The 13,068-nt window shown below is 29.8% G+C and overlaps 1 protein-coding gene across 1 annotated transcript; it reads right to left on the minus strand.

The window, feature by feature from the left end:
• Positions 1 to 432: 432 nt before the first annotated feature.
• On the minus strand, positions 433 to 2,153 carry LOC132634053 (membrane-associated kinase regulator 5-like). The gene is made up of 2 exons (XM_060350370.1): positions 953 to 2,153; positions 433 to 830 (listed from the first exon to the last, which is right to left on the minus strand). The coding sequence occupies exons 1-2, from the start codon at positions 1,776 to 1,778 to the stop codon at positions 745 to 747; spliced, it is 912 nt and encodes a 303-aa protein (XP_060206353.1). The 5' UTR covers positions 1,779 to 2,153; the 3' UTR covers positions 433 to 744.
• Between the last annotated feature and the right edge of the window lie 10,915 nt (positions 2,154 to 13,068).

The following is a 13,068-nucleotide window of genomic DNA, read 5'->3' on the forward strand; positions in this document are numbered from 1 at the left end:
TGTTGATACATGGCTAGGTATCAAAACAAAGAAGGCAAGCATTAGATTGGTTGTTATGAATAGCATGGTCACTTTGCTTCATGTCCATGGTTCTGATTCAGTTCATTGGAAAAAGTTATGATTGTTAAGCATTTATAATTAGAAAAACTTTGGAAAAAACGATTCTAATTGGCTGGAGGAAAATACATATATTCTCTGATGCGCATAGTGTTATAATGTACTCTTCCTTTCCAGATCAAGTCTGTTGTGTACATAATTTTAGGGCTTTAAATTTTATCGCTCATAACTTTGTTAAGTTTTCAATTTTTTATTACAAGAAATCTCTTGGAAAATGACGTCTCCAAATTAGACTGTGGAATAATGTTATCCGTTCTATTAGACATATCATCTCCTTGATGAATTAAGAGATGATTGTTTTGTTCGAATAAGAAATACAAAGTGGTGTGCTTTATAGCTTAATTCGGAAATGAAATAGCAAACCATAATGTCCAAGTTCAATATATACACTAGGCAAGAAACACCCGAGAAAATTAACAGACAAATTTGAAGATCTATAATTACTGTACGCAAGCAAAACTCTGCCCTAAATTTTCCCTGTTAACTAAAACTCCTACTACTATTCTCACTTTTTACAGTGTACAAACAAAAGTAGGTTCTCCAATTCATAGAAGCAATGGAAACAGGACAAGCCTATGCTTCTACCAGTTCTCTGTTTGATTCAAAATATCTCTAAGTGTTGATTATTCAAATGCTCCATCTGCTCTCTTCTTCATAATAAGTGCCTCTTGGTACATCTTCAGATGTAGATCTTGGTAATAACCTCGAAAAATCTGGTCAAAGGCATAATAAAGAATTAATTTAAGCCGAATATAGTACTAATCAATCACATACGTTATAAATTCGAATAATTTAAGACTAAAGTGCATTAAGTTCAAAAGCAATGGACAGGTACCTTTTGATGCAGTGCTATAGGATCTCTTGCAGTGAAGAATAGCACCTTGGATTCCGTCATTTTGCTCCAATAGTGAATCATCCCTTCGATTCATCGGCAAGGATGAAGAAGCCGTGGATCGGCTCTTCATTACGTGCTTACACACAGCTCCAAATCCAGCAACTCTGTTCCCCTGCTTCTCTTCCAACAGCTTTTTGGATGAGCTAAATGATTGCACGAACGGAGAAGGCAATGGTGTCGACACCTGATCCGAGATTTTAATTTTATCAGTGCACATTTTGGAATTTCTGGCGTACAAAGGCTTCACCAATTTCAAGAACTTGGGTACTTCAGCAGCTCTTGCAAATTGCTTAGACGACGAGTTGTCAACTGAAAATTCCTTGTCTTTGCTTCTTAAACTGTTGCCTCTGGGCAAATGTCTCTTGTTTTGATGCTTTGGATTTACCGTAAATGAATCATCAATGCCCGATTTCTCCTGATTCGACTTCCTAAATCCCAAAAAGAAGACCCGAAGCTTGGTGCCCGATCCGAGCACGGTGACCGGAGAATGAGGCTTCGAGTGTGAGTCGATTGTAAAATCACATTCGCTCTTCCCTTGCTTCACATATTTGGAGTTATAGTCCTCTTTAGGGTTTCCATCAGGTCCTGTGAGCACCAGATCGAAGAAGGAGTCTTCATCGTAATGGGTTTCTTCATTAGTGTTGGTTGCGCAATCAATTCCATAGATGAGATTCTTAATAGAATCAGAATAAGGGACAGTATCAGCAACGGTGACCGTATTGGGGTCGGCATTGGGCCAGCATTTGAGTAGCTTAGAAGTTTTCATGTTATCAGAAACAGAGTAGGATTATATGAGCAAATTAAGAGAGTACTTGGAAAGCAGAAGCCAAGAAAAGCAAGGTGGAAATATAAGGATGGGTTATATATAAAGAAAAGCTTTAGAGTTGAACGTTTGGCTCTGCTTATGTCAAATATAAGGATGTGAGCTTCTCTACCTTTTTTTAGAGAGACAGAGAAGACATGAGAAGTGAGGAATAATGCAACTCCTTTGTTGGTCTCATCGTTTTATACACAGAACGTTGTGTCATTCGTCACGTGATAGTCTGAGATTGTAGTAAAACATACTTCCATCTTTAGCTCTGATAATACAATTTGTCTTTAGTAAGGAATGTCTTACTTTTAAAGTGAAATTTCCAGATGCAAATCCGAATTAGTCCTGTCTAAACGGGCTAGATGGGGAAAAAAAAAGTAACGCACATGTTAGATCATTTTAAAAAACAAAAAGCCCTATGATGTACTAATATTCCTATGCCACTGTGTATATATTGAACACAGACTACAAGTTTAAATTTTGCAGGGTTACAATCTGAAACTTGGAACCCCAAAAGGGCCAATGAACTTCAGAAACTTCACACTTCTCACAATGCAAGTTCTACTCACTGAGTCACATTTATTTGTTGTAGAAAGTAATCTTTCACATATTCTTAAAAGGCTTACCTTTAAATTTATTTGGGTGTCTTGATCGTGTAGAATACTTTATATTGATAGTATATATAACTTAAACTAAAAAATTAGAGATTATTATGCTTAATTTCAGCCTAATTTATAGGAATAACATCCTCGGATTTTAAAACTATAAGGGCCTATTTGGAAAGCCACCCAGGTAATTGGGTGTAATTATACAGTTTGGCCTGATTGTTTGACCAGGTAATTACACAGTTAGGTGGGAATTGGGTGTAATTGAAAGAGTGTAATTACACTCTTTAATTCTCAAGGAGGGGCTGAGAATTGGGTGTAATTACACCCTGTAATTACAGGGTTACTTTTTAGTTTATTTCTTTTTAATTTGTTTTCTTTTTTAATTTATTTTTTATTTCTATTATTTAATTTATTTTTTATTTTATTTTAATTTCTTTTATAATTTATTTTTTATTTATATTATTTAATTTCTTTTTTATTAACTTTTTAATCATTTGTATTTTTAAAATATATTTTTCTTTTTATAGAATTTATATTTCATTTCATTTCTTTTCATTCCGAACCTTTACTTCTTGTGGTTCCATGTAATTGTTCGTATTTTTTTTAAAATTTTTATTTTATTCATTTAGCATAACCGTGTTAATATTCTAATTTTTGAAACTACATCTCTTAATATTAGAAAGAATGAGTCATTAGCAAACTTGGTATATAAAAAGTGACGTTATTAAAGTAGAATTTTATTGTGAATGAGGTTATTGACTTATATTTTCTCTTTCTTTTGAATTATAAGAGTATTTACTTATGTTACGTTGAAACTTACTTATGTAACGTTAGAATTTGACATAAGAGTGGTATGGTAAATATATTCTTTCGGATTTTGAATTTAGGTTACATTTTCGATTTTAAAAATATTTGCTTTAGTACCATTGACTTGTTATTTCACATTGCATGTTGTTTATTTTTCACTTACCGTTGATAGAATTATTATCAAACATTTGAATAGTGTTATGACAATATATTTATAAATATTCTTTTTTTTGTCATCCCATGATGTTCTTATAAAAAAGGTATGCTTTTAATTTTTATAATCAATTAAAATTAAAATATTATTAATTTGAAATTATATATCAATTATTTTTTATAATATTAGTTACAAATATATGATTATTAATTAATATATTTTCAAGAAACAATGTATTATTAAATAACTAATATAATATCATTTATAAAGGCACATATTTTTTAAATATTAATTTAAAATTTTTTATAATTAAATTTTAGTTTTAAATTAAACTAACTATGTAATTATACTGTAATTACATTATGACAAACAAACAGATCGTTGTAATTACAATACTGTGTAATTACTAGGCTGTGTAATTACTAGAGCAATTCCAATTACCAGGTGGCTTTCCAAACAGGCTGTAAGGAACAAAGTAGTAAAGCTCTTTTCTTTACCTTTGCAAAGCTGAAAAATCAGGGGACGTGCAGCAACAAGAGACGAGAAATGACGCAAAAGATGAAGAGCATTCCGAGTAAAAGTGATTGAACGAATTTTGGCAGAGAGGAGGGTGACGAGAAACTTCCAAAAAGAAAAGCAGAAAACATCCAAAAAGAAAAGACTCTGTAAAACAGAAAAACGCAAGTAATGTCTTTGTTTTTGGCAGGAACTATAGCCTTTTTTTATTTTATTTTCAGACTGCATTACAGTGTTAATATCACAAGCTCACTTTCTATCCTTTTGACGGGCTTAAAGGTTTGACTTGCTTCTTTCAACTCACTTTATTCCATATTCTTTGTGCTAGTCTCCTATTTCCTTTGGATAAGAAAAATGTAATTGTAAAGTGATAAAGAACGTGATAGGAGGAAAAGTGGAAACAAGAAAACAAAGTGAGCTATATTATAAAGAAGGAAAGGATAAGTTTTGCAAATGTTACTTTCTTTGGACAAAATGAGACAACTTTACTTTCTTTCAATTTTGTCTACAGAGCTCAGCAAATATCTAAGGTCTAATCTATAGGTTAATGCTATTAATTTGTGTTTATAAACCTAAGTCCAAGTGAAGCCCACACTTATGTACAAAGATGGTTGTTATTTTGTAGGCTATTAGTTAGATGTGTCTACTAGCGAAAACAGAAGAATATCTAGAGAATAAATGGCTCCCCACTATCAGTCTTCTACCGCTGTGTTGTGTAATAGCATCAAGTCATCAACAAAGACACCACAAAATTAATTAGTATCACAAGTTTAATTATCCACTTGAGGCATTATATTAAGGTTATTATTTACTGGAGTTGGTTGGTTCATAATTCTTCGTTTCTTATGTGATTGTTAATTGCAATGTCCTGAAAATATTATGTGGTTCTTTTCTCGTGTTTCGGTTAGTTGCATAATTTGTACATTTTTTGTTTCACTAAACATTGGAACGAATAAAATTTAACAGGAATGATGCACGTGGAGTGGATGAGTACCGAGCTAGAACTAAATTGAATACACTTAAATATCAAATTAGAGAATTTTACAACCAATATATATGTATGATTTCCTTATACAAGAAGGATTCTAATATCCTCTATCAAGATCTAAACTTAAGCATGAATATGAATGTGGTTGCTCCAAGTAAATCAACACCTTAAACTTGTGAGGCAAAATTTTGTTTTAGGAAATTCCATATATATCATTTGAGACAAAAAAGTGATTTAGAAGATACAGGATAACATGAAAAATGCCTCTTGCATGAAAGTAAATAAGATTCTCCTATTGGAATCAGTTACTTTAGCAAAAGGAATGCCCCTGTCACGGCTACAAGATGATGTCTCATTGGGATCTGGAAATTGTAACTGTCTGCCTGAGTAACTCATATTCTAATTCCTCTGGAACACAAAGTCTATTGTAGTTTTAACCAATGTCAATAAAAGGTGTCTATATGGTCACTAAGTAATTACGACGTCTATATGATAATTTTAAAGGGTTGTTATGTATTTTGTTAAAATAAGGGTTTTTTTTTCCGTCCCGTCACCAAAATTAATTATGGGCTCCACCTAAATATACCAAATCTATATACTGATTATTTATATTATACGTATATTTATACTAATATACAAAATCTACACATTTACTAGCTATTTTGTAAATTAAAAGACCAAAAGGCATTGGACTATAATTATCTCTTGAAATAAATTGTCTACACTTGGAACAAAGTGAAATCAAGTTTACCGGCATATTAGTCATACTTTGCAAATTAGATGCATAAGGTTCAATAATCACCGGACTATACTTCGAGCATGTTTGGATTGATTTATTTTAGGTGTTTTTAAGTTAAAATAGATTTTAAGCACATTTGTAGGGATTTAGTAAATTTATAAAGTGTTTTAAATCCAAAATAATAAAAATAAGCCAAAAGTCATAAATTAGGATTTTAATTTTGGCTTATAAGCTCACCAAAACAACTCTTTGCGGTCTATGGACTAGCATTAGTTGCCTTTTGAGCTAGTAATTAAGGGAAAATGACCTAATAATACCTATTTAAGACTCTATATTACAAAACATAAGGATACTTTTCCTTATTTACAAAACATACCAATAAAATTACAAAGTATATCAGATTTGGGTTTAATGGGATACCCACGATTTTAGGCTTTTTTAAGGAAGAAATTCTGATTTTAAATGTGCACTTAATTCTAAGATAGTTATCATTTAACTTCTTCTTCTTTTTAAAAATATTTATCTCTTCTCTCTCTCTCTCTCTCCCCCTCTATGATAGACACCATTTTCATACCTAAAATCCACTTCTCTCCTAGTATAAATTTTCAAACCAATATTACAAAGTATTTTTGATTACTAACTAGTGTGAGTATTTTTTATTACTAACTTGTGTATTAATTGTCTATAAAAATTGATTTGTATTGTTTTGAGATATATATGATCATTGTGTGTTTTGAAAATCTGTATAAATTATATAAACTGTAGTTTTAAAAAATGTTAAGAACTAATATATGTATGAAATGTGTATGGAGTCTGCTATATGTCAATTTTTAGATATATGCGGCACAATGTGTATGAAATGCAAACAAATTAGATATCAATTAGTGTTAAAAATGTTGAAAACTGATATGTGTATGAAATGTGGATGGAATTTGGTTTGTATCAATCAGAAAACTTATTATACATATATACTTTCTCATAATCTACACATACTTTGATTAGATTTTATACAATTTATATGTACTTTATCATATCACAATATACATACAACTTTTATACATATTTCATACGTTGAAATTATAACGAATTTATACATATTGCATACAAAAATTAATATATATTTCTGGTGTATGAACTTTGTATGAAATCTGGTTTGTATCAATTACAAGTTTATTATACACATTTTTCTCAAAATTTATACATTGATTAGATTTTATACAATTTATATGTACTTTATAATAATCAAAATACACATAAATTTTTTATTCATATTTCATATATAAAAATTATAAGAATCTATACAGTTATACATATTGCATACGAAAATTATACATATATGTTTTTTGGTGTATGAACTTTGTACATAAAAATTATTGATTATAATGGACTTTTTCAGTAAAAGTTAGAGAAAATTAGGTAACAATATCTCTTAATTTTGAATGGGGAGAGAAAAATGGACGAAATGAGGAAGAAAAAGTTGGAGAAAATCAGGAACTATATCTCTGAATATTGAATGGAGAGAGAAAAGTGGATAAAATAAGTAAAACGATTTCCTTACCTTATTTAATGTGTTTTATTTGCTTCTTTTTAATTTACCTAATTCGTATAGATTTTGTAACAAGTCTATTGATATATTTTGTAAACTGAAAAATATCGTCATGTTCTGTAAATATACCCTTTTATCATGTACATATATGTTTTTTGCCCAGTAATTAACGTTAGAGCCGTCTAGACATGTGAGGTCAGCCCAACCCAACTTGCTCAATGAGTGAGCATGGGCTGAGAATTTTCAGCCCATATAAACCTGTGGCTATTAAATTGAGATTTTTACCTATCACATCAGTTAGTAAGAATTATACACAACAATAACATAAGTTTTTTAAAATAGCAAATATAGCACATTTTATAACAAATATGACCTTTTGAAAAGAAGAAAAACTAAATAATGCATTTAAACATTAGTAATTCTCTCCATTAATTAGTCCATCAATACACTTTTGCTGCTTTTCTCTCTCCTTCATAATCTATCTATATATAATATAAAGCTACGCATAGATAAGGTGAGATGACACCTCTCTATGGCCTAGAATCATATTTATCTTTTTTCTCCTTTTTTTTTTTGCCTATTTGTCATTATTTTTCTGATTTACCCTAGTTTAATAAGTCTAAAAATGCCTAAATAACTACTCAATTAATTAGGGGATGACAGTTACTCAAAAAATGAAAGAAGAACCAAAGGCGTTAGTTTTCAAAACTTTTCAGTTTTCAAACTATTCATATTATGTAACTCGTCTTTTAAATACAAAAGAATCGTGTGTTGAAGCACGAAATTGATACAACAATACAAATGAGTTTATCAAAGAGATTTTGAGCTATGGGTGAAGCATTAAGGGCCTATTTAGAAAGCCACCTGGTAATTGGAATTGGTGTAATTACTAGGGTAGTAATTACACAGTAGTGTAATTACAACGACCTGTTTGTTTGTCATAACGTAATTACAAGGTTGCTATTTGGTTGCACAAGTGTAATTACATAGTTAGTTAAATTTAAAAATAAAATTTAATTATAAAAAATTTAAAATTAATATTTAAATTTTTTTTGCCTTTATAAATGATATGAAATTAGTTATTTAATAACACATTGTTTCTTGAAAATATATTAATTAATAATCATATATTTGTAACTAACATTGTAAAAAATAATTGATATATATTTTTCAAATTAATAATATTTAATTTTAATTAATTATAAAACTTAAAAAAAGACTTTTCTGTGAGAACGTCATGGATTGGATGTTTGAACAAAAAGAATTTATAAATATAATGTCATAACACTATTCAAATGTTTGACACAAAAAATCCTTCAAATGTAAGTAAGAAATAAACAACATGCAATGTGAAAGCAAATAACTTAAAATTAAAAATATAACCTAAATTCAAAATCCAAAATCCAAAAGAAAAAGTTTAACATAATACTCTTATTTCAAATTCCAATATTACATAAGTAAGTACCAATGTAACTTAAGTAAATAATTCAAAAGAAAGGAAAAATATAAATCTATAACCTAATTCACAACGAAATTCTACTTTAATAACGTCATTCGTTATATGCCAAGTTTGTTAATGACTCATTCTTCCAATATTAAGAGGTGTAGTTTCAAAAATTAGAATAATAACACGGTTATGCTAAATGAATAATAAAAAAAACACGAGCAATTACATGGAACCACAAGAAGTAAAGGTTGGGAATGAGAAGAAAGGAAATGAAAAATAAATAATATTAAAAAATACATTTTAAAAAATAAAAAAGAAACAAAAATAATAGAAATAAAAAAAATTAAAAATCAAAAGAAATTAAAATAATAGAAATTAAAAATAAAAAGAAATTAAAATAAATAAAAAAGAAACAGCCTAAAAAGTAACCCTATAATTACAGCGTGTAATTACACCCAATTCTCAACCCCCCTTGAGAATTGAAGAGTGTAATTACTTACACTCTCTCAATTACACTCAATTCTCACCTAACTGTGTAATTACTTGATCAAACAAATAGATCAAACTGTGTAATTACATCTAATTACACTCAATTTCAATTACTTGGGTGGCTTTCCAAACAGGCCCTAAGGAGCATCTGTCTTTTTTTTTTTTTTTTTTTTTTTGTTTCTATTTATATAGTTTACTATACACGCCTAACTATGCATTTATCTAGGACATGCGAGATTTAACCGTTTTAAGGATGATCATAGAATTTCATGTTATCAAAGCCTTTGGCATCTTTGCAGCGGTCAGAAGCAGCTTTTCAAGGCTAAAAAGAAGGTATATTCACACGAAATTACAAAATTAAAATTACCTTGATAACTATTGTAAAGTATGCAGTTTTCTTACTTGTTCTTTTTTAAACCTTATTTGAGAACATTTTGCCATTTGCCTTACACTCTACTTCTAATAACAGTGTGATCCGAAAGTTGCACTTATGGAAGGAACGTTCGGAGAGCTGTAAAGACTCAGAGAAGGTTACTTTTCTTCAATGTCCTATTTTATGTGTATTTTATTTTACTATTATTTTTAGAAAAAACATAGGCAGAGAATCCAGATACCTCTTTCTCTCTTCTCTTTTAACTTTCATTTCCTATTCAAACAAATTTATGTAATCTTTCACTTTCCTTTCATCGTCTTATGATCTATTTCTCTTTGGTTACATTATCTTTGCAAAAAATGTTCTAGGTTTCTTTGGGATGTAATAAAGCAACCAGAAAATTTGCTTCCCTGCAATAATGAAGTAAAGGAAAAAAGAAAAAAAATGTGAAAGTTATATTGTGCATAGAGTACCTGGATTCTCTACTGTTTTTACTTACATAAATAAAATAAAATCGAAAAGGTGTTTGGTTAATTGTTTTCTTACATAATTTCTTTTTTACAAAACTTGATAATGAAAAATTCAGACCACATAACCTCTAATTTCAAGGAAAATATTATCTTTGTGAATAAATCAATATATAGACACACACACACTCTTCACATGCATATACAAGAAAGTTTCATATTCTGTTACGACTAAATTTATTAGAATATTATTTTTAAATTTAATGATATCTTTCATAACCGCGCGAACCGCGGCCAAATTCAGTAGTTTATAGGAGTAATCTCAATTCATACATCCTTTTATCGTAGGATTATCAGAAAAAAGCAACAAAAAAGAAAGGTAAAGCTCTTTTCTTTACCTTTGCAAAGCTGAAAATCAGGGTACGTACAGCAGCAAGAGACAAACAGAAGGGAAGAAAAAATGAATAGCATTTGGAGTGAAGTGATCGAATGAATTTTGGGGCAGAGAAGCTGTAAGGAGAGGAGAATGGTGATGAGAAACTTCCAAAAAGAAAAGCGTAACACATCCAAAAAGAAAAGACTCTGTAAAAACAGAGAAAAGCACGTAATGTCTTTGTTTTTGACAGGAACTATATACGGCCTTCTATTCTTTTTCTTTCAGTCTGCGTTACGGTGTTAAGCTCACTTTCTATCCTTTTGAAGGGCGCTCATTGCCTTAAACGTTTGACTTACTTCTTTCAAGTGACCTTATTCCATCATCTCTGTGCTGGCCCTTTGTATTTCCTTTGGATAAAAGAAAAATTGGCTACTTGAAAAATGTATAAAGAACGTGAGAGGAGGAAAAGTGGAAAAAAGAAATAAAGTGAGCTAAAGAAGGAAAGGGGGAGTTTTGCAAATGTTTACTTCCTTTGGACAAAATGAGACTAATTTATTTTCTTTTTAACTTTGTCTTCTGAGTTCATCAAAGCTCTAAGGTCTAAACTATATAATGCTATTAATTTGTTTTTGTGAACCTAAGCACAAGCAAAGCCCACCATTATCTACTAGGAGTAATGTTATTGTAATTATGTAGGTTATAATTTGACGTGTCTAGCAAAAACAGAACAATGCCATAGAGAATTAATGGCTCGCTACTATCACTGTCTTCTTCGCTGTGTGAGTAATAGAATAGCATCAACAAAAGTTTATTGTCATGAGTTTAATTATCCACTTGGGGCATTAAGGTTATTATTTCTTGGAGTTGTTTGGTTCATAATTTCCGTTTATCATGTGATTGTTAATTGCAACTTCTCTGAATCTGCTATTTAGTTCTTTTCTAATGTTTCGATTAGGTACATAATTTGTATATTTTATTGTCTCACTAAACAGTTGAAACAAATAAACTGTAATTGAAAATGATACATGCGGTGTGGATGAGTATCGAGCTAGATATAAATTAAACAGACTCAAAATATCCAATTACATCTAAAGTTAAGCTTGAATATGAATCTGGTTGATCCAAGTTAGTCAACACCTTAAACTTGTAAGACAAAAGATTAATTGAGAAAATTCAGTTATATACTACTACTATCATTTAAGCCAATAGAAAGAAAATAAAGGGAAAAGAGCTTAGTAGTTACACGGGTAACATAAAAATGGCTCTCCCATGAAAGTATGCTCATAAGTTTTACAACTCAACAAGAATGCCTCCGAGTCAATTCTACAATATAATATCTCATTTGGGATCTGAATGCTGTTACTGTCTGCCTGATAACTCATATTCTCCCTCGGTGAACATGAAATGCAGTGTGGCTTTGACCATTGTCAATAAGAGGTGTCTATAATCCAATGTGACTTTGACCAAATTCTTCTATATATAGGCATCTTTAATTTTGTGCACATGCTCTATTCTTTAACCACGGCCCCCAACATATTTCGATAGCATTCCAATTGGGTCCTCCGTGGCTAGACTCATGACATGGGCTCTTCATCTCTTATATAAGAAACAACTCTGTTTGGGAATAAATATTTCGTAATTCTTCTGTCATAATTTCCCAACTTATTACTTTACTTTACTTTGCTACTATATAGATGAGTGAGTTAAGCCTATGGGATCGACATGTGTGCTTTCTTATAATTAACTTATTCGATGATGCCATTTTAGTCATTTTGAGTTGATAGTATTTCTACTTATTCCACTTTTAACTTTGTGCTTTGCTTGGTGTCTCATATATGTCTACGTCATCATATCAGGGGACCCGCAAAATATTCATGCACAACACAATCATCAATTACTCTTTATAGATGACTTTCTTTTTTATTTTGAATACTATAAGATATTATTCAAATGAGCTAATCTAACTATGTTAAGTCGTGGAAAATTATAATATGGGAAAATACGCTAAATAGGAAAAAACTCAAGGAAAATATACATATATTTGTATTTATTTTCTTCATGTTAATAAAATTACAATCATTAAATTATGTTCATTTGCAATCAAAGTTCATTACTTTCGGATATGAATGCCATTTATATTGATATAAATATACTTCTCTAATTAGATACATTTTTTTAGCCTAAAAAGTAAATTTGAAACTGTAAAAAATAAACTACTCTTTTAGCTACAATTGAAAAGTTTTGTGGAAATTTAGTTATTTTATGCTTCTTAATACTTATTTCAATTTGGAAATAAGAAGTTGAAGACAAAACCTTACAAACAAAAATAAATTGTATAACTTAACTAAAGGTAATGTATTTATCTTTACCCACAATTAAAGGTACAATAGTATAACAATCATAATTAATTATTATACTCTTTACTTCAACTAATCACTGAATCATCGTAAATTAATATTATTTGATATAAACATTTTGTGAGAGTAAGTTTTTACCTCTAATATGTTTAACCTAGTTTGGCTCAACCTGGAATTTAAGAAAGAAATTAAAAAAAGAAGAAGTTGTGGCATTAAACATGTCATAATATTTGTGTAACTATAGAACTTTTGGAAACTTGTGTTCTTAATTATGGCCTAATATTTATATGGCTACAAAAGCTTCTTATAAAAGCTCAATTGAGAAGTTTAAAGTTAATTATTTGCTTCAATTGTTTAAACTTAAGTGTTATCAACATA

Source organism: Lycium barbarum, chromosome 3 (assembly GCF_019175385.1).
Source record: "Lycium barbarum isolate Lr01 chromosome 3, ASM1917538v2, whole genome shotgun sequence".
Taxonomy (NCBI): domain Eukaryota; kingdom Viridiplantae; phylum Streptophyta; class Magnoliopsida; order Solanales; family Solanaceae; genus Lycium; species Lycium barbarum.

Coding starts and splice junctions, on each gene's coding strand:
- LOC132634053 (XM_060350370.1), bottom strand. CDS start 1,778: ATGAAAACTTCTAAGCTACTCAAATGCTGGCCCAATGCCGACCCCAAT. Junction 831..952: donor CTATAGCACTGCATCAAAAG/GTACCTGTCCAT, acceptor GCCTTTGACCAG/ATTTTTCGAGGTTATTACCA.